Source organism: Anabrus simplex, chromosome 3 (assembly GCF_040414725.1).
Source record: "Anabrus simplex isolate iqAnaSimp1 chromosome 3, ASM4041472v1, whole genome shotgun sequence".
NCBI lineage: Eukaryota > Metazoa > Arthropoda > Insecta > Orthoptera > Tettigoniidae > Anabrus > Anabrus simplex.
The window spans coordinates 450375190-450401373 of record NC_090267.1 but is presented as its reverse complement, the minus strand read 5'-3'; the positions used below and the strand labels follow the sequence as shown (position 1 = coordinate 450401373).

General features: G+C 40.8%; 1 protein-coding gene across 1 annotated transcript in view; it reads left to right on the top strand.

The window, feature by feature from the left end:
- Positions 1-26184, top strand: part of LOC136866853 (dynein axonemal heavy chain 1) — a 1878455-nt gene that overhangs the window by 1197236 nt on the left and 655035 nt on the right. Inside the window, exon 20 of the mRNA XM_068226864.1 lies at positions 20303-20457. Within this exon, the coding sequence (XP_068082965.1) occupies positions 20303-20457 (155 nt within the window). The remainder of the gene's footprint in view (positions 1-20302; positions 20458-26184) is intronic.

Here is a 26184-nt window from a genome sequence, read left to right as displayed (position 1 = left end):
GTCGGTTTTCGGAGACGCTGAGGTGCCGGAATTCAGCCCCGCAGGAGTTCTTCTGTATACTAGTAAATCTCTCGACCAAGACTGGTGACCGAGCTCGATAGCTGCAGCCGCTTAAGTGCGGCCAGTATCCAGTATTCGGGAGATAGTAGGTTCGAACCCCACTGTCGGCAGCCCTGAAAATGGTTTTCCGTGGTTTCCCATTTTCACACCAGGCAAATGCTGGGGCTGTACCTTAATTAAGGCCACGACCGCTTCCTTCCAACTCTTAGCCCTTCCCGTCCCATCGTCGCCATAAGACCTATCTGTGTCAGTGCGACGTAAAGCAACTAGCAAAAAAAAAAAAAAAAAAAAAAAAAACAAGACTGGTGTATTTGACCACATTCATATACCACTAACTGAGCCAGAATCGAACCTGCCAAACTGGGGTTGGAAGGCCTGCGCCTCAACCGTCTGGGACACTCAGTCCGGCTATTATTATTATTTTTATTACTATTATTACTATTATTATTATTATTATTATTGTTGTTGTTGTTGTTGTTGTTGTTCTCCAACTCTTTGACTGAATGGTCAGCGTTGAGACCTTAGGTTCAGAGGGTCCCGGTTCGATTCCAAGCCAGATCAGGGTTTTTTAATCTGATCTGCTTAATTCTTCTGGCTCGGGTACTGGGTGTTCGTGTTTGTCTCAACACTTTCCTCTTCAAATTCAGAAAATACACTATACAACTAACCGGTACAGAAACATACAATAGTGATTACATTCCCTCCAAATCGGACTGGCATCAGGAAGGGCATTCGGTCGTAAATCCACATGTGCGACACAGTTCGCTTCCGCGACCTTACAGGTGTGGGAAGAGCGATAGAATTATTATTATTATTATTATTATTATTATTATTATTATTATTATTATTATCATTAACCGACTCCTTGGCTGAATGGTCAGCGTTGAGGCCTTCGGTTCAGAGTATCTCGGGTTCGATTTGCACCCGTAAGTGTGCTCTGTGTGTTATAGCCTTACAAAGGGCACTAGGAAAGTTTTGCAATACGCGAAAACGGTTGGATGGACACCCCTGTTATGGTGAGGAATGAAAAGAGGGGTGAAAACCGGTCTAGAAGACAGCAAGGCGCGACCTTCACACCAGTTGTTACCAAGCAGTGGGATTGAAACCAAGTTAAGATGTCAGTGTGATCTAAAGGTGAATATCGCGCAATTATCCGCTACAGTTTTGCTCGTGGATTAACTGTTGACCAGTGCCTGGAGGAAATGACTCCTGTGCTGGGGAAGTCTGTCCATATCGGACAACAATTTTCCGCTGGTACAAAGAGTTGCAGAGGGGAAATTTTGGCGTTGAAGACGATCCTCGTTCTGGGCGACCGTCTGAATCAGTGACTGAGGAAAACATTGAAGCTGTGAGGAAAATGTTGCAGCAATAGAGGCGGTTGACATATCGGCAGGTAGAAGAGACCCTCCACATCCTTGCACCAGCTATTCATTCAATTCTACACGACCATCTATATGTTAGAAATGTTTGTTCCTTTTGGGTGTCCCATTCACTCTCAGAGGAACAAAGGGTACATCGAGTGAAATGGTGCCGAAAAATGCTAAAACAGTTTGAAAATGGGACTTTGCGTTAAGTCAATGGCATCGTTACAGGTGACGAAACTTGGCTTTATTATTACGATGTCCCTACAAAATCCCAGAACAAGGCGTGGCTGTTTGAAGACGAGGGTACTCCTGTGACTGTGCGAAAGTCAAGGTCAGGGAAGGAAAGGATGATTGCAATATTCTTCACTTTACGGGGCATCCTGACTCGCGTTTTGCTAGAAACACAAAGGACAGTTACTGCGAAGTGGTACAGTGAGACGTGTCTGCCTCAGGCCATCCAGGCTCTCAAGCAGCTCCGTCCAAGGTCACGGCTCAACACTTGGCTCTTGCATCACGACAATGCTCCAGCACATCGTGCTAAAGTAACAATGGATTTTCTTGCCAGATCAGGGTTGACTGTGTTTGATCACCCTCCATACAGTCCTGATCTTGCCCTATGTGATTTCGCAGTCTTCCCAGGGTGAAGATGAAGCTGAAAGGGTGGCGTTTTGCATCCGGCGAGGAGCTTTTGGCAGCATGGGATCATGTGAAAATGTAACCGAAGAAAAGTGGCAGAGTTGGTTCAGTGACCGGTTCCGAAGTACGGAGAAGTGTTTTGAATGTGGTGGAAATTATTTTGAAAAAGTCTAAAGCGTTCACTCGCATTGCAAAACTTTCCTAGTGCCCTTTGTACATGCATGCGACCCATTACCCTACACGTTGCAATCCGTGAACCCGTCCACCCCATGAGCATAATGTTCTTTTCTATTCACAACACAATAAATTATATGAGGACTGTTCCAAACTTTCCTGGTTATTACATTATACGTTTAGATGTGAAATTTATGAACAGGTAAGATAACAAACCGTGTGAGTTCTTAACACACACACAAAGGTTTAATGTTGACGCGTAGATAGGCGCGTGTCGCCCATCGCGCTCCTATGCGCTACCTAGCGGTGGTGCGGCACATTGCCTACTCTTGTCGAATAACACCAAGAGGTCTGTTCAAGGCTTAATGGCTCCATCCAACAAATAATCACCATCAACAGCGTGTTAGGCCCGCACTCCATATCAGCAATGGAATTATTATTATTATTATTATTATTATTATTATTATTATTATTATTATTATTATTATTATTATTATTATTATTATTATTATTATTATTATTATTATTAGCTACGGTCGCTTCCTTCCCTATTCCTTAACTATCCCTTCTAATCTTTCCATCCGCCTAAATGACCTCAGTTCAAACTTAACAGGTGTGGGACTGGGTTGATAACTACGGGCGCGTATGATTTAACGAACCGTAAAAAATGATGCTTTCTGGCAAGATGCTCTTCCTATCTTCTTTTATACATCAGAGCGAGATATTTTTTCATGCATCACCTGCACTATTCCCTTCCCCCTTGTAAGAGGCGACTAAAAAGGGTCCCCTAGCGACTATCGGGTGAGCCGACCGCTGTTGAAAGGGGCGTTAGAATAACAATACGGTATCCCCTTGCTACTTGTAAGAGGCGACTAAAAGGGTTTCCCCTTGGGGAAAAGTATCCCCTGCCTCTTTTAAGTAGCGATTAAAAAGGGTCGCCTCCTTAGTGTCTCTCAACTCAGGAACGTGGTTGGTGACATTTTTATACAGTTTTAATTTCACTTTCTCTTTTGCTTACTCGATGAGTTAACGAACCGTAAAATAATGTTTTCAGGCAAGATGCTCTTCCTTTCATTTTTAGGTAGTAGAATAATACACACGCGATATCCCTTTGCCTCTTGTAAGAGACGGCAAAAAGGGTCCTGTAGGGGCTCACAAACTTAGGAGCGTGGGTTGCCGACTATAGGGTGATCCGACCGCTGCGGGTAGGGGGCGTTAGAATAACACTACGGTATCCCCTTGCGTCTTGTAAGAGGAGACAAAAAGGGTAGTGAGGTAGTAGAATAACAACAACTCCCTCTGTCATAAGTAGAACTGATTGTCACGTGAATACGTGTGTATTGTCACGTGAATACGTGTGTTAAAGCATTTCCTTTGAAAACTAATTAACGCTCTTTATACTATTTCCTTCTACTTCCTTATCTGATCTATCTGAATATCCTCCTCCTCCTCCTAACAGAGAGTTCTATCCTCCTTATAGAACTAGTAGCTTATAACTACCTCCTCGTCCTCCTCATGGACTTAAGACTTCCTCCTCTTCCTAATAAACCTAGTAGCGTATGATAACCTATTCCTTCTCATAGACTTTCTCCTCCTCATCCTCCTCCTCTTCACCTTGTAGACTTGGTAGTTTTACCTATGTGGGCATGTTAATATCAAATTATATATTATGTTTATGTGTGATCTCTGTGGTGAGATTTCTTCAAGGCGAGACAATTTTCAGCAACATAAAGCTGTTAAGCATAACTTCAGAATATTCCCATGCGTATAATGTTATTCTACATTCAACAGGAGTGATAATATCACACGTCAAGTAATCTACCAGTAGAATATTTAGAAACTCTGTCCAAATGTCGACGGCGTAATGTAAAAAGAAGCGTGATCTAAACGATACGACATCGTCTTAGCCTACTACAAGTTCTGTCACTAACCACACACCTCCAGATAAAAAGAAGTAAGAAGAGGAGATGCACAAGGAGGAACAGGAAGAAGTGAAGGAAGTAGAACTCAGCGTTTCTTTACCATCGGAGGTTCTTTTAATTCTACGTTATTTCCTAAGCCCACTACATGTTCTATCGCTGTGCAAACATCTCAAGAAGAGAAGCAAGATGAGGTAGTGGAAGATAAAGAAAAGATTTCAGCGCTTCTTCGCTAACAAACCGACTGAAGTTTTTAACTAAAGATGTCATTGCAGAAGCACGTACTACATCAAAACAAGTTCTACTGTTTCCTACACATCAAATGTCTGCGCGTATTCTCAATGTTAACAGCAAGACTCTGTTACCCTATGCAGATGTAAGATACTGTAAAGACCTGAAGTTACTCGTTGAACGCTTACAAATCCTAATAACTTATCAAGATGCTGGTTACACAGAGTATGAATCAGGGATTCTAGAAATAGAGCAAGAATTACGTCGTACGGTTATAATTGAGTAATAACTCTTTAAAGTGAAGACGCACATGAGTTACATCAACGAGCTCATCGCACTTACCGTTGCAGACGTGTCATCACATGTTGAAAAGATGAACTGAATCTCCCGTATTTTTTTGTCATTCGTTTTACAGTAACTCACAAACTTGCTGTCAAAGTGTACCTCAACACTTTTGTTACTAGAAACGGTAACCTTACCTCCTATGCGATCTTTATCGACTCCCCTTGAAAGAGTTGACCACATAAGGTAACTTATGGGTGAGGATGAAACGTGTGTTAACCTTGCCTATAAACGTTGACTTTTTCAAAGTGTCCCCAATTACTGTCTCCTTTTAGAAGTGTTAAAATGGTAAGGTTCATTCATTCACTTAATATAAACATGTAGATGACCTTTCCTGTTCATAACACAAGAAACTGTATGCTTACTGTTCAAATCCTTTCTGTTCTTTACAAAATACATGTTGATTTGAAATTTATGAACAAGGTAAAATAACAACTGCGAACCATGTGACCTTGCCGTGGTGGGGAGGCTTGCGAGTCCCAATGATGCAGATAGCCGAGCCGCGGGTGCAACCATATCGGATGGGTATCTATTGAGAGATCAGACTAACGAATGGTTCATCGAAAGAGGGGTAGCAACCTTTCGGTAGTTGCAAGAGCGGCAGTCTAGATGATTGACTGATACGGCTTGTAATATTACTCAACATGGCTTAGCTGTGTTGATACTGCTACTCGGATGAAAGCAACGGGAAACTACAGCCGTAACTAACTCCCGAGGACATGCAGCTCTCTCTGTATGAATGATGTACTGATGATGGCTTCCTCCCGCGTAAAATATTCCAGAGGTAAAGTAGTCCCCCATTCGGATCTCCGGGTGGTGACTACACGAGAGGGGAGGAAGATGGATACTGACATTCTGCGAGCCGGAGCGTGGAATGTTAGAAGTTTCACTCGTTGTGGTAGGTTAGAGAATCTGAAAAGGGAAATGGATAGGCTAAAGTTAGATGTAGTTGGTATAAGTGAAGTACGTTGGCAGGAAGAACAAGATTTTTGGTCAGGCGACTACCGAATTATCAACACAAAATCAAACAGGGGAAATGCAGGAGTTGGTTTAATAATGAATAAGAAAATAGGGCAGCGGGTAAGCTACTATGACCACCATAGTGAAAGAATTATTGTCGTCAAGATAGACACCAAGCCAATGCCCACCACAATAGTGCAGGTCTATATGCCTACTAGTTAAGCGGATGATGAAGAAATCGAAAGAATATATGAGGAGATAGAAGATTTAATACAATATGTAAAAGGTGACGAGAATCTAATTGTGATGGGAGACTGGAATGCAGTGATAGGCCAAGGAAGAGAAGGTAGTACAGTAGGAGAATTTGGATTGGGACAAAGGAACGAAAGAGGAAGTCGGCTGGTTGAATTCTGCACTGATCATAATTTAGTCCTTGCCAATACTTGGTTCAAACACCACAAACGACGGCTGTATACGTGGACGAGACCTGGAGACATTGGAAGGTATTAAATAGACTTCATTATGATTAGGCAGAGATTCAGAAACCAGGTGTTGGATTGCAAAACTTTCCCAGGAGCAGACGTGGACTCTGACCACAACTTCTTGGTCATGAAATGCCATCTGAAGTTGAAGAAATTGAAGAAAGGAAAGAATGCAAAAAGATGGGATCTAGACAAGTTTAAAGAAAAGAGTGTGATGGATTGTTTCAAGGAACATGTTGCAAAAGGACTAAATGAAAAGGCTGAAGGAAACGCTGTAGATGAAGAGTGGAGAGTCATGAAAAATGAAGTCAGTAGGGTTGCTGAAGAAATGTTAGGAAGGAAGAAAAGGTCAACTAAGAATTAGTGGATAACTCAGGAGATACTAGACCTGATTGATGAACGACGGAAATACAAGAATGCTAGAAATGAAGAGGGCAGAAAAGAATACAGGTGATTAAAGAATCAAGTTGATAGAAAGTGCAAGGTAGCTAAGGAAGAATGGCTGAAGGAGAAGTGCAAGGATGTCGAAGGCTGTATGGTCCTGGGAAAGGTAGATACTGCATACAGGAAAATCAAGGAAACTTTTGGAGAAAGGAAATCTAGGTGTATAAATATTAAGAGCTCAGATGGAAAGCCACTTCTAGGGAAAGAAGACAAAGCAGAAAGATGGCAGGAGCATATCCAACAGTTGTATCAAGGTAAAGATGTAGATAATTTGGTTCTGGAACATGAAGAGTCTGTTGATGCTGATGAAATGGGAGACCCAATTTTGAGGTCAGAGTTTGACAGAGCTGTGAGTGACCTAAATAGGAACAAGGCAGCTGGAATTGATGACATTCCCTCTGAATTACTGACTGTCTTAGGAGAAACCAGCATTGCAAGGTTATTTCATTTAGTGTGCAAGATGTATGAGAGGAGAAGTCCCATCCGATTTTCGGAAGAATGTTGTTGTACCTATTCCCAAGAAAGCCTGTGCTGACAGGTGTGAAAACTACCGCACCATTAGTTTAGTATCTCGTGCCTGCAAAATTTTAACACGTATTATTTACAGAATAATGGAAAAACAAGTTGAAGCTGAGTTGGGAGAAGATCAATTTGGCTTCATAAGAAATGTAGGAACACGTGAAGCAATCCTGACTTTACGTCTGATCTTAGAGGATCGAATCAAGAAGGACAAGCCCACGTACATGGCATTCGTAGATCTAGAAAAGGCATTCGATAATGTTGATTGGATCAAGCTATTTATGATTCTGAAGATGATAGGGATCAGATGCCGAGAACGAAGAATTATCTACAATCTGTATAAAAATCAGTCTGCAGTGATAAGAATCGAGGGCTTTGAAAAAGAAGCAGCAATCCAGAAAGGAGTGAGGCAAAGCTGCAGTTTGTCCCCTCTCCTTTTCAATGTTTACATAGAACAGGCAGTAAAGGAAATAAAAGAGAAATTTGGAAAGGGAATCACAGTCCAAGGAGAGGAAATCAAAACCTTGAGATTTTCCGATGATATTGTTATTTTATCTGAGACTGCAGAAGATCTCGAGAAATTGCTGAATGGTATGGATGAAGTCTTGGGTAAGGAGTACAAGATGAAAATAAATAAGTCCAAAACGAAAGTAATGGAGTGCAGTCGAACGAAGGCAGGTGATGCAGGAAATATTAGGTTAGGAAATGAAGTCTTAAATGAAGTAGATGAATATTGTTTCTTGGGTAGTAAAATAACTAACGATGGCAGAAGTAAGGAGGACATAAAATGCAGACTAGCACAAGCCAGGAAGAGCTTTCTTAAGAAAAGAAATTTGCTCACTTCAAACATTGATATCGGAATTAGAAAGATGTTTTTGAAGACTTTCGTGTGGAGCGTGGCATTGTATGGAAGTGAAACATGGACGATAACTAGCTCAGAAAGAAAGAGGATAGAAGCTTTTGAAATGTGGTGTTACAGAAGAATGCTGAAGGTGAGATGGATAGATCAAATCACGAATGAAGAGATACTGAATCGAATTGGTGAGAGGAGATCGATTTGGCTAAATTTGACGAGAAGAAGAGATAAAATGATAGGACATATCTTAAGACACCCAGGACTTGTTCAGTTGGTTTTTGAAGGAAGTTTAGGTGGTAAGAACGGTAGGGGTAGACCAAGGTATGAATATGACAAGCAGATTAGAGCAGATGTAGGATGCAATAGTTACGTAGAAATGAAAAGTTTAGCACACGATAGGGTGGCATGGAGAGTTGCATCAAACCAGTCTATGGACTGATGACTCAAACAACAACAATATAACAACCAACAATGCATGTTGTAAACATGAAATATGGGTTGTATGCATTAAAAATTGGCAGGCGTGCCACCACCTTGTTCACTTCTGCTACTTGGTAGAGGATGCTTGATGTCCCCCTCCCCCCCCCCCCCACGCACACCTCTATTCTCCTATGAACAGGGTAACGTAACATCAGGGAATGCATGTGATTAAAACACTCACAAAAGTGCGTGTCAGTCATCTTATTTGCATGCACTAACATTGAACTAACTGCTAGTGGGCGATCTGTTAACGATTTTAGCAACTAGTTGCCAGGCAGCGCAACCCCTCATTTTCTTCTTAGCCGCGTGGGAGCGCAGTGATATGTCTCGCCTCCCCGGCACAGTAACTCACTAAGTCGCCGCGAGAGAGAGGTGATGTGTTAGCACGCAGGCGCAATATCATTCGCCTATGCTTCACCCACATCGCCACCCACGCGAGCATGCAATAAAAGTCACTGCAGAGAGTGATCAGCTGCCAGTCTTCCCACGAGGCATTGGCCTGACATCATTGACTAGGGGTCAATGACCTGCCTGCATCAAAGAATTTTGCTGATTCAGCAAAAATTCAACTTTCCCGCCACTAGGGGTCAATGACTTCGTGGGAAAATGCTGACTTAGCACCCATTGTTTTAGAACATACATAGCTCATCTACTCTTATCATTAAATAGTTAGGAACTGAGTCTGGCCATCGCCGTTTTGTTCTCCCGCTTCTTCCCTTACCCTCCATAACAGAGTCCGTTATTCTGGTAGGTATCCTATCCTCCTCCACTCGCCTCACATGACTCCAACGCCGAAGTGGGTTTATGCGTACAGCTTCATCCATCGAGTTCATTCCCATTTTAGCCTTTATCTCTTCGTTACGAATACCCTCTTGGTATTGTTACCACCTTTTTTACCACCAATCATTCTCGCTGCTTTCATGTCTGCAACTTCTAACTTACGAATAAGAATTCGCGTAAAGCTAAATTGGTCTAAAAACAGGCCGATGTAAAGATACTTTCATCCAGGAGCTGACTTCCTTCTTACAGAATACTGTTGATCGCAACTGCAACCTCATTGGGCTTTGCTGCACCTTGATTCAATCTCAATTACTGTACTACCATCCTGGGAGAGCACACATCCTAAATGCTTGGAACTGTCTCCATGTTCGAGCTTTGTATCATCAATCTGATATTCACTTTTCTTGTATTTCTTACCTACTGGCATCAATTTAGTCTTGGAAATGGTAATTTTCATACCATCCTCTTTGCACCTATCATCAAATCCCAAGATATTTTCTGCATGCTTTCGGCACAATCTGCCAATATAACTAGGTTGTCACCATGAGCCAAACTACTTATTACAGTTTCACCTAGCTGAATCCTTCCCTGTCACTTTATACCTTTCATGGTCCATGTAAACGATGAACAACACAGGTGAAATGCTGCAGACTTGTCTAACCCATGTATATAACTAAAACTGAGTTCTCATTCTATCAAAAATTCCCACTGCAGCCTTGTAACCGGTACTACAGCGGTTACACTAAACAAAACACTAAACACAGTAAAGGAAGGAAAACAAGCGCAGTTACACAGTACCAAAGAGCACTACACACACAGTGAAACATCAGCTGAAACTACGCGCATCTCCGCCAATAACAACATTAGTAAATATCAGTAGGGCCAACTAGTGGACAATAAACCAGGAAGGTGCTGGGAACCTACCAAGGGTATGGATATGGCTTAGGTTGCAGTTCCAGAAATAATCAACCGTGATCCTTAATTTTCAAAGTATTATTTACAAATGGACTTTACACACAAATTCCGAACAAATTCCGCCACGAGGAAGGTACCGGCCCATAACGATAGTAAAATACAACCTACATGTTCTGTAGAGACCCACCAATTATTAATACACGTTCTTTGACAATAGCTTCCTATGAGTTCAAAGATTCAAACAAACTATACATCTAGTTACAAATCCATTTGTACAATGCAATTTAGTAGGTAAGAAGAAACGTAATTCGCTATTGCAATTTACAGTGAAGTTAAACGTACTTTTCGAAACCTCTGGCGTACATGAAGTGACACGGAACTACCAGAGGCAAAACCCCAAGGTAAATATATTAAACTACAATTTACATATTTAGCGAAACAAGGAACGGGGAATGCCTCGAAAACAAACAGGCAAGCCCAGCTGAAAAGCTAAGGCATCATAAATAATTAAGTGGCGAATCTAGGTGAGGTTAGGGCAGACTCCTATATAAAAAGCAACCGAACATCACAGGAAATTTAAGCTGGAACAGAAATCAAGAGTGCTTACCCCTAAATGGCCCATCCCGGTAGCGAAACGACGTCAAAACTTCGGACAACCAGACAGACGGCTCACAGACCACAGACAGATCAAGTCTGCTGCCTCGTTCTCTTTAAAAGGGGAATTCTGGCTTTGGAGTAGCCAATCAGAAAGCAGGGGCCCGCCTATCGCCACCCAGATTCACCAATCACAACTCCTACTTCAGTCGCGAACTTTAAATAAGTTTCTCGATTACGCACGATCGCGAATCTTCCATTTCCAGAACAGTCAGAAAATACTTTCTAGAATACATAACCAACAAAAGGCAACACACCCAGTTCAAAAATTCATGTGACACTTTCTGGACAGCTCCAGTAAATATAGAAATGAAATCTACTATTTACAAATACCATATGTTACCAAAATATTACACTGTACAGGTTAGGTCGTTACATGGAATACAAATAAAACATATCACCACACTTCAGATTATACAGTAATTACTACGGAAGGTTTACAAATAAAGTCTTCAATAAACACTTTCCACTTCCAATACATTCTACACCTGTGACAAGCCCAATTGTCCACATAAATGCCTTTGACTGATTTTAATACCCTACCCTTAATACCATAGTCCTCCAGTACGGCGAACATGTTTTCCTTTGGTACTTTGTCATATTCCCTTATTTAGAGCTACGAAACATAAAGAAGAATTAAATATTATCCAGGATTCGGCAAGCCGAAAATTTGTCCAGCAGTACGAGGGGCCCAATTCATTAGTAAAGATCTCAGCCTTGAGCTCCAAGTTTGCATGTTGCGATGCTATGTTTTCCCTGTCCTTCTGTATGGTTTCTAAGGCTAGGCGCGCAGCCCGTTCCTGGAGAGGCGGACTGAAGCTTTCAAATTGTACTTGTACAGAAGAATGCCTCGAATATCCTGCGTAGAAAGGAAGACCAATTAAGTCCTCAACTTGTTAAATAAGAAGAAAAAGCTTCTAACATTCGTCAAGGAATGGAAGCTCAGGTACATCGGCACATCATGAGAGGTGAACAATATGATCCTCTCCAACTCATGATCGAGGGAAATATTGAAGGAAAATGATCACTTGCGAGATGGAGAAATTCCTGGCTTAGAGACCTGGACCGATGTTATGGACGAACTTCCACTCAAATCTTTCAACCCGCTGTTTCGCGAGTAATCATATTTATTGGATCGGCAACATTCGTAGGGAGACGGCGTCCTAAGAAGAAGCATTCTTCAATTACTTGTCGCATTCTGAAAATCTGATCCTGACAGCACCTCTTTAGTTTGAATCCACATATTTTCATCCAACTTACTCTCAACCACTGATCGCATCCTCCCTTCCTAAATCCCAGTGAACACCTTGCCTGGTATCCTGGCCGGTAATATACCTCGATAGTTGTGCAATCCTTGCTGTCCCCTTGCCCTAAAGGTGAGAAATAATTTCGAAATCATGGTCTTAAAGATGTGTAAGTATGTTTCGAATTAAGAAATAAAATGTTAACAATAAAATGTCACACTGGCTAGGTGCAGTACATTTTCTACGAACAGTCTGCGGCCATGACACGACACAGCCCCAGGCCATACTTTTTTGCTGGACAAGGCAGAACAGTTAGAAAATGCACGCTACACAGATACGAATGCTGCGGTGATCTGCAGCAGTTACTGTGACCGACCGAATATATAACGAGTAAGTGTGAGGATTCCTCGTTATCACCGCTATCGGTCGTAAAATCCGCTATTGTTTCTTTTTGTATAATAGAAAAAAATGTAGAGATCAACATTAGAATCACAAAATTTCAGGAAGTATTCTTCTGAAATTCTAATATGTCGTGTTCAACCGTGCCCTCCAATTTGAAAATCCGTGACGTGTGGTGAAGTGTTATGTGTTAACCAACGCTGTTTGACGTTGCCGAAGAGAGGAAACTTAAGTTTTCGTCAACAAACCGGCTACAGACCTTTTAAATATGGGTGTATCGCAGAATGTTCAAATCAGTCGGTCACCATTGTTCTGCATTCATTACTGTCACCCAGGTGGCGAATTCTGCATCATCATCATCACCATCATCATGTGTTCTGCCCACAGGCAGGTTTTCACATCGCACTTCTCCATGTTCTCCTGTTTTCTGTCATCCTCTTCAGATCCTTCTAAGTTCCCCCTTCTTTGATGTCATCTGTAATCTTGTACCTTTACTTCCTCTCGGTCTCCTTTCGCAAACTAATCCTTCCAGTGCTTCCGTTAACAAACACGCCTATTTCAGTGAGTATCCTATACAGTTCTTTCTTTCTCTTGTAACTCGCAGCAGTCTTCTCTTCTCAGCAACTCTTTCCGATACTTTTTACTTTTTCACTGTTTCCATCCAGCTTATTCTCTCCATTCCCCTCCACATCCATATCTCAAACGCATCTACCATTTTATCATCTTCCCTTCTCAATGTCTACGTCTGTGTCCATATAAAGCCACACTCCAAACAAAGCATTTACTAAGTGTTTTTCTCAAAGCTGTATCTAATTTGCCACATAATAATCTCCCCCTCCTACAGAACGTTACTTTCGCTGTAGCAATACGAGTTTTCACCTCCTGATGGCATCTCATGTCTTAATTTATTGTACTTCCAAGATATTTGAAAACTTTTAATTGGCTGATGGTAATTTGCCTTATCTTAATATTTGTCTTCGCATGACATGGCCATTCCACCAGAATCGATTTTCTCTTTTCACGAATGGGGCCACGCCAAGTCTACGTCGCACTTCTTCATTTCTGAGATGGTCCAAAAGAGTCAGCCCCAGTGACCATCTCAGCATCCTCATATCTACATCATGGAAGATCTGTCTATGTTTCTTTGTCGAAAGGCAACATTCTACTCTATAAAGAGCAACTAGTCGTATCAGTGTTTTGTAAAGTTTAGCCTTCGGGTATTTAGGAATATTTTCATCGCAGAGGACACCAGCTACCTGTCTCCACTTGGACCATGCTTCGCTGACCCTCACCCGTGTGTCAGTGGTGGCATCGTTATCTGATGTGGCCAGAGAAGAAGGAGAAGAAGAAAACCTACACCTATTTTCCACTCATTGACCGGGTCAGGGATGGAATGAATGAAACCCCCATTTTGCGCCGAGGATAAGAATTGTGCCAGCTGTCGAAGCCTGTCACACTCCTCTGGGGCAATGATTAATGACTGACAGATGAAATGAAATAATACTAGAGAGTATTGCTGGAATTATAGATGAAGGGGAAAACCGGAGTACCCTGAGAAAATCCTGTCCCGCCTCCGCTTTGTCCAGCACAAATTTCACATGGAGTGACCGGGATTTGAACCACGGAACGCAGCGGTGAGAGGCCGACGCACTCCCGCCTGAGCCACGGAGGCTCTTGATGTGGCCAGAGATCCAAGATAATTAAAACATTTGACCTTTTGCATAGTCCGGCCTTTCATGGAATTGGTTTGGGGGCCGCATTCTACACGTTTCAAGTTGTTGATGTTGAGTCGACGACCATTCTCATCCATCGTCTGTTTCCAATTTTCCACCTGGTGTAGAAGTACAAAGCTGTAATCTTGTGAAATTGCCGTATCATCTGAACATAGGAGTGTCCGGGGATAGGGACACTGAATGTCAGCTGTTGCCGTATCCATACAATGGTTGAAGTTTAGGGATAAGAGGGATGAACCTTGATGAACACGGACAGTGATGTTAAATGGCTCTGAGAGCTCAGCCGGACATCGAATCACGCTTGTGACGTTATGGTACAGAAGTAGGATCCATCCTAGATATACTTGTGGAATTCCATGGCTCCGAAGTGCTCGCCAGATGAGATCGTGTGGGACCCGATTGTGAGGTTTATCTAGGTCTAAAAATGCTAAATGCATGGTATTATTATTATTATTATTATTATTATTATTATTATTATTATTATTATTATTATTATTTTCTCTGTACCTTTCCATCAACAAACGTGTGGCACGGATAGCAGCGATGGCAATGCATCCTCTGACCAATCCTCACAGATTTCGTGTTATGGCAACAACAATACATGTTTCATCTCTTTCCAAATTTTATATAAAGCGATTTAGGTATAACATTGGTCATGCATATTATTTATTGGAACCAATATTAACCTAGTCTCCTCTTATTGCTTTAAAACTTAATTGACTTAATCATCTTGTAATTAAATTAACCCATCAGCCTACCATCCTAAACAGTATGGAGTTTGGTTGAAATACACCAAGCCACTTTCCACTAGAAAGAAAACAAACAGGCAGAAACCATAACTGGAAACTATAAGTATTTATATTATTATTTCCACCTCAGCCGGTTAAAAATTAGAGATGTTTACTGAAAGTACATTCAATAGTTTGTGGGATTCTTCTTCCTCTGGTGCCGTCTCTTCACAGAAGGTTCATTTATTAAAATTAAAACAGCTTATATCAGCACGCATTAAAATAATTTAGTCCAAAACTGGTTTTCAGAATCTTCGTCCCAACATCAATGGATCATTAAAATTAAAATATTAAAATTCACATCATTGTGTCGTCTTGATTTTTAACGTATAAAGGACAGTTGAGTTACGTTAAGAAAGCACTACTCAAAGGTAACAGAAAATGTAGTATTGTCTTCCAGTAACCAGTTACCTTCCAGCATGATGAGAAGTGTTTTTCTACATCCAGTTAAACTCATTAACTGGAAATAAACGATTTATTACCATTCAAACGATTTCAAGTTAAAGTGATTCCTTTATGCACTTCGCACGAAGCTGCTGTAATACCGTAGCCGTGAGGGAACGTACTGGAGTGGAAGTAATGCATCATTAATCGCTGCACCTTCTCCGTTGATAAATCCATTTTTAATGAGTTCTGTCTACTCCAGGATTATCAATTTCTCTTCAACCGTGATAAGTATTGAAGGTTGAGTAAATGAAGGATATGAATTGGTGTATTCGTCCTACAAATTAGGAAACTAGTCAGAGGATGAAATGATGCTGTTGATTAAGAAGAAGACTAATTGGCACATCAAGTACACAAAACACTAGTAAGGCCTATAGGAACATGGACAATGACGGGAAAGACTAAACAAATGCTCGGAACATTGGAAAGGTAATTGTTAAGCAATAAAGGCTGCATGGAACAGCTCTTGGTAACAATGAGTGGTGTTTAAGAATGAATCAGGGATTTCATAAGAAATACAACCCACTTGTTAAGTCTTCAGTCCAAAGGCTGGTTGGACCTTCAGATATCACCACCAGAGGTTATACGGTTGTGTGCAGACCCCATAAAACGATGGCACCGCCATAGTGAGGTGTACTAGGTCTGATGAGGAGTGAGGTAGAATGATCCTGAGACTTCAGTGGAAGAATCATTTGGCTTTGGGTCGAGTGATATCGCCCATTTACAGTGAAGAAATGGACGAAGTCACTGCAGCAGTAATTCAGCTATTTATCGAGCAATCATTGCGTCCCGAGCACCAGAGTAGTTAATTAATACCCAAGGAAAGGACTGTAAAGGAGACAACATTAGTGAGACGACATTCTTTCCATTCACCAAACAGGAAGTGAATACAATTAAGGAGGGACTTAAGATTCTACCTCAGACGGTTGAGGCGCTGGACTTCTGACCCCAACTTGGCAGGTTCGATCCTGACTCAGTCCGGTGGTATTTGAATGTGCTTATATACGTAGACCTCGTGTCGGTAGATTTACTGGCACGTAAAATAACTCCTGCGGGACTAAATTTCGGCACCTCGGTGACTCCGGAAACCGAAAAAGTGTAGTTAGAGGGACGTAAAGCCAATAACATTATTATTTAAGAAGATTCTTACATTTAATTCTTGCTGACGTGAGATGATCCTACAGTTTGTGCCTGTAGAGTTGTTTACGTCCTCCACGTGCTGATAGGATCATCTTTCTGATCTGCGAGTAAACCTTAATCACTCTGAAACACTCGACATCACGCAGCCGATAACGAGAATGCTGCTGAGCGTGCCATTTACTTCGCTGAAAATGGTGAGCTGATAAGATGATTCTTAATTTACAAGGTTTTAAAAGGAAGAATCCATACTTCCCAGTTTCGACTGAGTTAATATAACTTTAAAGCTTTTCGGTCTATCGGGCACTAATTATAACACCTATAACATTATAACATAACTGTAAAGAAAAGCACACACTTAAACAATGGCAGGCTTCGTTCTTGAAGGAATAAAATCAGATTCCGTCAATTCACACTTTATTTTATAATTTATTTAAATTGATAGAGACTGTTTGGAAATGTGGAAACATTCATGTTCAAATCCTGCTTATACCCTTTAATACTTGAAATTTCGAACTTGCCTTAATAAAGAGCTCCAGTAGTACGTCCTCTCTCCTTGCTAAACTAACAAGGAATGGGATGTGGTGTAATGCTTTGTCAATGGCGAGTGGCCAGCTTGCTTATTTGTCGGTAACGTTCCGTTACGTCATTCTCCGGTGATGTCAGTGGTTACTTTGAATTGTCCTTTAACTCTTATTATTAATGTTATTATTATAATTATCGTATATTAATTGTTTTGGAAACTATATAGGGGTTGTTTAATGAGCATTTAATGGGCAAGCAATTTTACCGTTAATTTTCCGTAACGTCATTTTGCTCTAACACAACTAAATATCTTTCCTTTTGGATGTGCCTTGCCAATGTGTATAAAATCGGGCACATATTGCACCAGCTTTATTAGGAAGAAGAACATGAGACCTATGAAGGTTGTTTGGTTCGTGAAGGTCATACAGATGCCACACCACAACAGTATTTGAAAATTGCGAATCAGATGAATATTAGTTTTATACATGAACTCTCACACGATATTTACATGACAGGATTGGACCTAATATGAATGTTTATTCATGATTGAACGCTTAACATATTTTATTGTAAATTGTTTGTGACCATTTTTATGTTAGGGCATTTTTTTACAATTTGTTCTACGTAACACCGACACAGATAGGTCTTATGGCGACGATGGGAAAGGGGAATTGGGAAGGTAGCGGCCGTGGCCTGGTGTGAAAATGGGAAACAACGGAAAACTATATTCAGGCCTGCCGAGAGTGGTCTTCGAACCGACTATCTCCCGGGTACAAGCTCGCAGCTGCGCCCTCCTAACCGCACGGCCAACTCTCACGGTGCATAGTTTTTAAAGGTCCAATGCATGTAAGTGAGTTTAATCTGTAAGCTGAAGAAGATAATAGTAATAGATTCTCGAAAGATGTACTTATACTGTATATCCTTATGTATTTGATGTATTATCAAATATACTAGGCATTGTATTGACAAGCCGAGAACTTAAATAATTAATAATAGTGATTTAAATCAATACGCTTAATTAAGGCCACGGCCGCTTCCTTCCAACTCATCGGCCTTTCCTATCCCATCGTCGCCATAAGACCTATCTGTTTCGGTGTAACGTAAAGCCACTAGAACAAAATTAAGTCAATACGGACCATTGAAGACCAGTATGGTCAAAATTGTATATACCTGAATAATATGACAAGTTAATACACAAAGGAACATTTGTATATTACCCATGTTCAGTGTTTGTGTAGGCATATAAAATCATTTATTTGACGTAGAGTTCTGCAAAATAAATTGTTTTGGCCTTGAGAACGCATACAAAAATAAGTACGAGAAGAGGTATGTGACCAGCTAAATAAATTCGAGTGCTAAGGGTTAGAGAACTGATTATTTAATGCATTGTAACTTCGTAGACCCTGAGTCAGTTTCTCCCTTTGGAAGCATTGAATCCTTCACTTCTCGGCTCAAAATTCCATACGGATGTTCGTCGAAAACGATTCGTTAGATGCAAATAAATGAATCGCTATCAACTTGAGTTTCATTTACTGAAAGACATATTTATGATTATTTGATTTTCCCAAAGAAAAATTTGGTCTTTCACACATACATGTATTTAATCATTTAGGCAGCGTAAGCCAACGAAGCACTCGAAGGATCGTTTCTTCTTTGACTTCCTTCACTGAAATCACAAGTACTCGGCTCCTAATATTTCATACAGATAAACCTTCTTCAATAAATGCTCTAAACAACGGTGAAAAATACTTCAAAACCCGCTCCGTAGTTCTCGAGATTACCCCGCACAAACACACCTACCAAGGACCTCATTTTGTATGTGTATAATTATGATGTCTTATACGTTTTTCCCTACTAGTGTGGTTGCTGTTCGTCCGGCTCTTGGCTGAATGGTCAGTTTACTGATCTTCGATTCAGAGGGCCTCGGATTCGATTCCCCGGTCTGACAATTTAACTTCATTTGGTTCATTCCTCTGGCTTGAGGACTAGGTGTTTGTGTTCACCTTAATACACTTCTCACTGCACTACCACCCACCACAGAAACACACAATAATGAAAACAATACAGTCTCCTCCCCATAATATTGTTGCGAGGAATGGTATCCTGCTGTAAAACTTAGCCAAAATTCAGCAGCACGTGCCGACCGCTATAATTTGGTGGGAAGGCTAGGGAGAAGAAGTATGGCGTTTCTTCTTCTTATTCTTATTCTTGAGGATGTCCGAACCTCCAACGCATTAAGGTCGGAACTTGATGGAAATTCGTCCCGGTTTTACAGCCGTATGACCTTCCTGATGCCAACCCTAGGTGGAAGGATGCAATTACTGTTGCGTGTCCTGTAGTGCTTGGTAGTATTAGTATACAGGGTGGTCGGAAACAACGTTAACCGGGTATATGAGCGTTAGAGGGTTGTCATACTGATAAATAATTTGAAAAAAAAAATCGATATCTTGCGCCATTGTAATTTTATCAGCTGCAGAAGTTGGCGAATCAGATTGCTTCGTGGGCGAATTCAAATGGGCTTTGTGAGACGGTGTTGCTAAAACTGCACGTGGCTGAATACAGGCTTGAGAGCACCAATCGAAGAAAAGAACTCCGCCAGGAGAGGGATTTGAATATAGTCCTCCGAGCTGAGAGGATCGCACCACAGCAAGTACGCTTCGGTTACACTGGCTAAAATCCACGGTGTTTGTGCTTGTTGCTGATTTTTCGGCATGGATCTCAAGCCGTTCTTAACCCACGTGCAGATTTAGCAACACCGCCTCTCAAAGCCCATTTGAGTTCGACCGCGAAGCGATCTGATTGGCTAACTTCAGCAGCTAATAAATTGACAACGGTGCGAGATATCGAATTATTGTTTTCAAATTGTGTATCAGTATGACCAACCCTCTAACGCTCATATGCCAGGTTCACGTTGTTTCCGAGCACCCTGCATCAAGAAAAGTGTATTAAGATGAGCATAAACAGGTTCTCCCAAAGCCAGAGGAATTAACCTTACTCCGTTGAAATCTTTGACCCGGCCGGTAATCAAACCCTGGATCCCGTGAACCGAAGACCAATGCACTGACCATTCAGCCAAGGAACCGGAGAAAGAAGAGTATGGTTACTGCTCGCCCGAATCAGCCTAAGCTGTTAACACTCTACGTAGCATTATATTTTTTCATTACCCATGTTCGACCCAGAAAATTGTTTACAGTACAATTTTCTACGTTATTTCAGACGAAGCTATGCCCATGCTCAATGCGGCTGAAGCCAGTCTCAAAGCTCTTAATAAGGGTGACATCTCAGAAGTACGAGCCTTCAAGAGTCCTCCTATGGGTGTCCAGCTTGTCATGGAGGCCATGTGCATTGTGAAGAACGTAAAGCCGAAGAAGGTAAGTGGATTCTTAATACACCATCAGTTAGCTCTGTTCGCAACAATTTCCCCGTTAACGGCCGGCATGCTTTCGAAGCCTAGTTGGCCGGCTGTGTTTGCATACCTTGTCCGCGGGGTGCTAGGATTTCCCCAACTCGAGACACAGCGTTGTCAACTCTCCGTTGTAACTACTTAGCCTCTGAGCGCGAACAGCGAGATTGGACAGATCTGCTTGCAGCTGTGAAACACTAGAAACTTGCCAAGTGAATCGGATCCAGGGCCAGCACGCTTTTGAAGTACTCCACGTGGGCTGTCACTGACGAAGCGAGCATGCTATTGGTCAAGAGCCGTCTGCTACGGATCACAACAGAGGCGACTGTAGACAATCATAATTATGATTACAGTCGGGGGATGGTACTGCTTAACGTTTGAGTCGCCGGTCGTTAAAGAGGAAATTGAGAGAACTATACCTTTTCAGTTCCCATTACATCGCCAACGTTTCCTGTAAGCCTTTGTAGAGGCGTGGCTTGCATAATCAACGGCAGAAGTTAAGGTAGTGCTGATACACATGGTAGTGGAAAAATGAGACTATTTACTGCATACCCTTCTACCCCACTAGCTACAGAGTAGTAAAGGGCCAGTGTTGTTTACCCTTCAGCCCATCTACGTCCATGATCCTTGCGCGGTGGAATTTGGAATGGTTTGATAAACTACCCAAAGATTTTAAAGAACATTACTTAATTCACTCAGGCTAGAGCACTAGTTTTAGGGGAATTCAGCCACAGCGGTGCGAGTATGCATTCGTTCTATTCAAGAGGGACGAACTCATCGGCATGAAGGTTCCCTACGGTTCCATCATGCCTCGGAGATGATAGAATAGACATCTTGTGCGAGTGACTATTTTGGAGTGTACAGCTGTATGACAAACACTCGCTTCTGAATTTGGATGTGTTGTGCAGCATCCAGTCTTCATATATCTAGGTCAGGTGTCGTCAACTGGCCTGTAGTTTTATTTTGTGCAGCGTATTGAGAGCTGTGCAAGAGGTGTTTGTATGTGCGGTCCTAGACAACTCATTCACTTATATGAACAGTAGCAGATTGGTTGACCGAGGTTGCAGCAACTAATTAGAATGTGTTACTGGTTTTGAGGCACAACAGTTATAATAATGAATTATGACGAAGGGCAGTTTGTACATGTTTGTTAATTTTTGTAATTGTTTTCTAGATTTTGATGCATTTTGTCTGCATTTTGTCGTCAGGTCTGCATCTTTCTGCATTTTGTCTGCAAGACTTTGCTGTTGTTGTTCTATGTTGTACCTTTTTTCTGCAAGTTTGTATAAGTATCGATGCGATCAATGATTGTCTTTCGGTACAGTGTAATGTGTAGCATAAGTAAATTCATTTAGGCCCTATTACTAGACAAGTATTAAACACAAGAAATGTATGACCCAAATGCGTATGGGCTCGATTTTATTTTAAAAAATGACACAGAAAAGGTCAGTGTTTTCCCGTTCAGAAATTACAGTTATTTCGTTCTGAATTATTTTAATAAGAATAGGGTGTTACGAGACCTGTCTCAAAATGAAAAATAATTTCATACAGCGTTTCCTTTAAAATAAAACATTTTTAATTGCGTCTGGTAGAAATTACGAGTCAGTCGAGTGGCTGAGTCATTGACAAGACGCCACTGTTATCAATTGATTCATTCCCGCCTTCCGCTGTTTCACATAAGCGTTTTGAAGGGCAGGCGCTTGCAGGCGAGTAACTCTAACCTGAGTTGAAAACCCCTGGCCTAGAAAGTTCCACGTCGTATGTAGCATCAGGAAATTTGTTTACTATGTGGATATTGCTTCAGCTATCTTTGACTGCTCACTGCAGGCAACTCCGGCTGCAAAATTGCGTAGAATGTTGCGTATGTAAGAACGAATTACATTCCATTGTATTTTCTTGACAAACGTCGCTTCTTTCTGCCAGACCACTGTGTTTCCTTATTGTAATGGCAGTAGGGGTTAGGTCTCTGTGTTAATCGCGTCTGTATTGGTTCGATATTACACCGGACATTTTGACGACGAGCAGTTCAGCAAACCTCGTCATACTTTTTTAAGGAATAGTGGCCCGTTTTGTTGTGTATAAAAGGGAATTTTCTGCTTCAATTTGTATTTTATTGATTAACTACGTTTTATTCTGTTGACTCTGATTTTAGTTTGTTTTGTGTACTTTAATGTTGTTGTTTTTTTTTTTTTACTTTTTACTTGAATGATATATGATTTCATAATTTCACTTCTATCTTAATCTATGGTGCTATCATTTTGTAAGAAAATAAGGCATTGGCAATTAGATCCGCTGATTATTTCAAATTCATAATCATTTTTCATCGTTTAAATCCTATTCAGTAGATAAATTTTAAAATTGTAATTATTATTACATGTCATTCCACCTCGTACCATTAGGGACTGATGACCTTGACGTTAGGACCCTTTAAGCAACAACCATAATCATCATCACACCGAATTATAGAATGCATGATAGAAGGAAAAGGAGGAGCTGACAGACCACCAATGTCATAACATCAACGACTGGACATGCATCAACAACACCGAGCAACTCTTCAAGTAGCTAAGGATGGAGATGCTTTCTCCGGGGTTATCGCCACCATCTGGGGGGGACCAAATATGCCACTTGATGAAGAAGGAGAAGAAGAAGAAATTCATTCGACACATATCGTTATGGCATAGCTATTATTCTACCTACATCTAGACCTCATTACGGGTATGATGACCAGTGATAGTTAAATCTCTGAGGTATTGGAATTTTATTATATTTTATGTTTAGAGTTTTCCTTGAGCTATTTGCCAATCGGAAAAAATGTGGCACGCGATGTCCACTAATCGATACAAGGTACCTATGTTCGACTTCCTCCTCAGCTCATGATTTCAGCGGATCTGAAGAGTGTTGAAAACATCTAGTCCCTGATTGCAAAACGACTTGCATGTCTCAGCACATCCACGGCTACACAGGACAAGGCGAATGTTTTAACTTTCATTGTACTCCAAATAAATTTTCAACCGCTTCCAAGTCAGTAGGCCTATAGGCAGTTGATCGACAAGACAGTAGGTCCAAAATCAAGAAAGTCTAAGTCTAAGATATAATGTGAAAAATGTCTAAAAGTGAATTAGATCTAAGTAATTCATGTTTAACAGCTATTTTGCCATAATTACTTCCAGGTTTAAGAATTCCAGTACGGCAACTTGCATGCTTTCAGCCAATAAAGGAAAGAAGTTCTTGGTTCACAGTAATTTCGTCATCATCTTAGACTAAAGAGCAAAGATCGGCGGAAAATATACTGGAGGTGCTCCCAAAGGGATATTTGCAATGCAACATGTATAACAGGACCACTGGAACAAGATCCAATACATGTCTTCATATCTGGAAATCACACCCACGAGCAGCGGCATGCAGAGTTCCGTGTGAGGAGAACGGTTGCCAACATAAGACAACGGGCTTTAGAGTCACCGAACATTACTGCATCATTGAGAAGCACAAACAGATTTCTCACATTGGACTCTAGGCATGGAGAACACTACAGAATTCTGATATTTGCGACTCCTTTCTCAAAGCTCTGTAATAATAGCTCAAGTTTGATATTTTCCTGGCCAAACCTACTGTCATGGCAGTCATTGGACATATTTTATTAGACTTCCTATCACTAGACGTATTTTCTTTAGACCTACTGACCGTGGATCATTCAACGTAATAGATCGCATTGAGCAGGGCCTACATGCCGATTGTTGATCCAAGAAATTGCGTTTTGTAATGTCGACGGCCTCTATTTTTTTTATATACTTCAGTCGAATGTGAGAAATGTAAAAAGGCATTAATGAGCGTGATCAAGCTACATTAATTATTAAAAATATGGAGCAGTATATGATCCAGAGAAGATTTATAGCGCTCTCCTGTAAGGTAACGAGCTCGCATTTTCAATAATATACGGATTGACGGTCGGTATAGTACATGCCGAAGAGGTGTTAAGTACAGAACATAAATAGCCAACCGGACACCATGGAAAATTGCATCCCCAAGTCATAAAATGTGGTTTGAAAATTTCCTCATCTTTCGTTTATAAATTCGCCACTGGAACTGTATTTTTCTTCCCAAGGTTTACGTGCATAATTCGCACTAATTACTGGCTTTGTCAGAAACAAATGGTTAAAATATTGGTCTGATTCAGTTATAAAAACTTCAGCATAAAATGTTAAATGTGTTAAGCACATTAAATCCTGACTCTTTTAAACAGGAAGGAATTTAAAACAAATATTTCTTACAAATTCAAGACGAGTATCTGTTGTTTCCGAAGAGAAAATATTTCATTTTGTGAAAGTAATCATTAACATAAAACAGATGTGTTTATTTTGCTCATGCTTCAAGTGATACGTTGATGTACTCTATATTTGTATACTTCAATACTTCGTCAATATTTCGATGCCTGGTGTTGAAGAGACTGTTTTAAGATTTTATGGAATAATTCACGGACGCTGGTAGTTCATCTAATGGGAAGAAATTTACGCACTTGCATATAACATAAACAGCCCCCCTTGGAGCCAATTTCCATCACCCCATTACAAAAGTTATTGCTGCCAATGGTTGTTAAAAGAATATCTGTTTTCTATACATTCCGTATGTCACAGAACTTTAAGTGTAATCTTATCATCCTTGTAGCGAGCTCCTTATGATAAATATGGTATTTAAGACCTCTGGTTTTCAGAGTGTAGCTAGTGAAAGATCATAAGTAAATCATTACAGAGCAATGAAATACAAGCATGTTAATGGTAACATGAACAGCAAAATTACTCATCGTATTAGGTTTACCGTGCATGGTGCTTGTGTTTCATGTAGAGCAGAATATGCACCACTAAAACAACTATTGCATACAACTTGAATTATATCTGTATTTGCCTGGATTTTCGGCCACTAATGGTTCGTAACATTTTTATCCTAACTTTACCCTTATTACCATTCATCACCTTACATCAAAACTGCATCTAACACGTATTTTTCTTCCTTTTCGTTCACCAGAAATATCACTTTGAAGTTAGACTGAGGATTAGTAGTTCCGCTTTACCCTCTTTAACGGAATTTGCACTAACATTAATATTTAGTAGTTACACATATCGTAGAAAATTTTACATCACAATCTTAAGCCTCTAATAATAAACGGCTACGGACATAAAGAGAAACAGGGGTGGACTAAGACGACGATGATTGGACTTAGTTGTTTAACGACTTAAGGCCACGGAGCTAGCTGAAAATTCACGCTTCCGGATATATTTAACGTATTAATGGCCGAGAGCATCAACTTTGATTGTTGTAATCTGCGTAAAATTGCCATTAATCACTTTATTGTCATATATAGTTCTTCAATCCCGATTACGGCCTTAATATATTTTTTGTCGTACTGTAGCACAAAGGTGAACTTCAAGGCTCTGTCCATTGTTCTTTTAAGTTCATTTTAGGAAGATTCATATTTATGTTGTTTGATATACCTCCATATTTGTAGTACACTACGTTTGAACTCCGTAGGACATAGGTTTGAACTCGGTAGAACACGCCGAATTGAAGTAGGGCAAAGGTCAAAGTTCATGACATCGCACTATCCTCTTCGAGTAGGTTACTGTACTTCATAAAAAGAAGAGGAGATTGGCTACGTACTGCTTCTGACAGCGTTATAGGTTCTATTGTGTTTGATAAA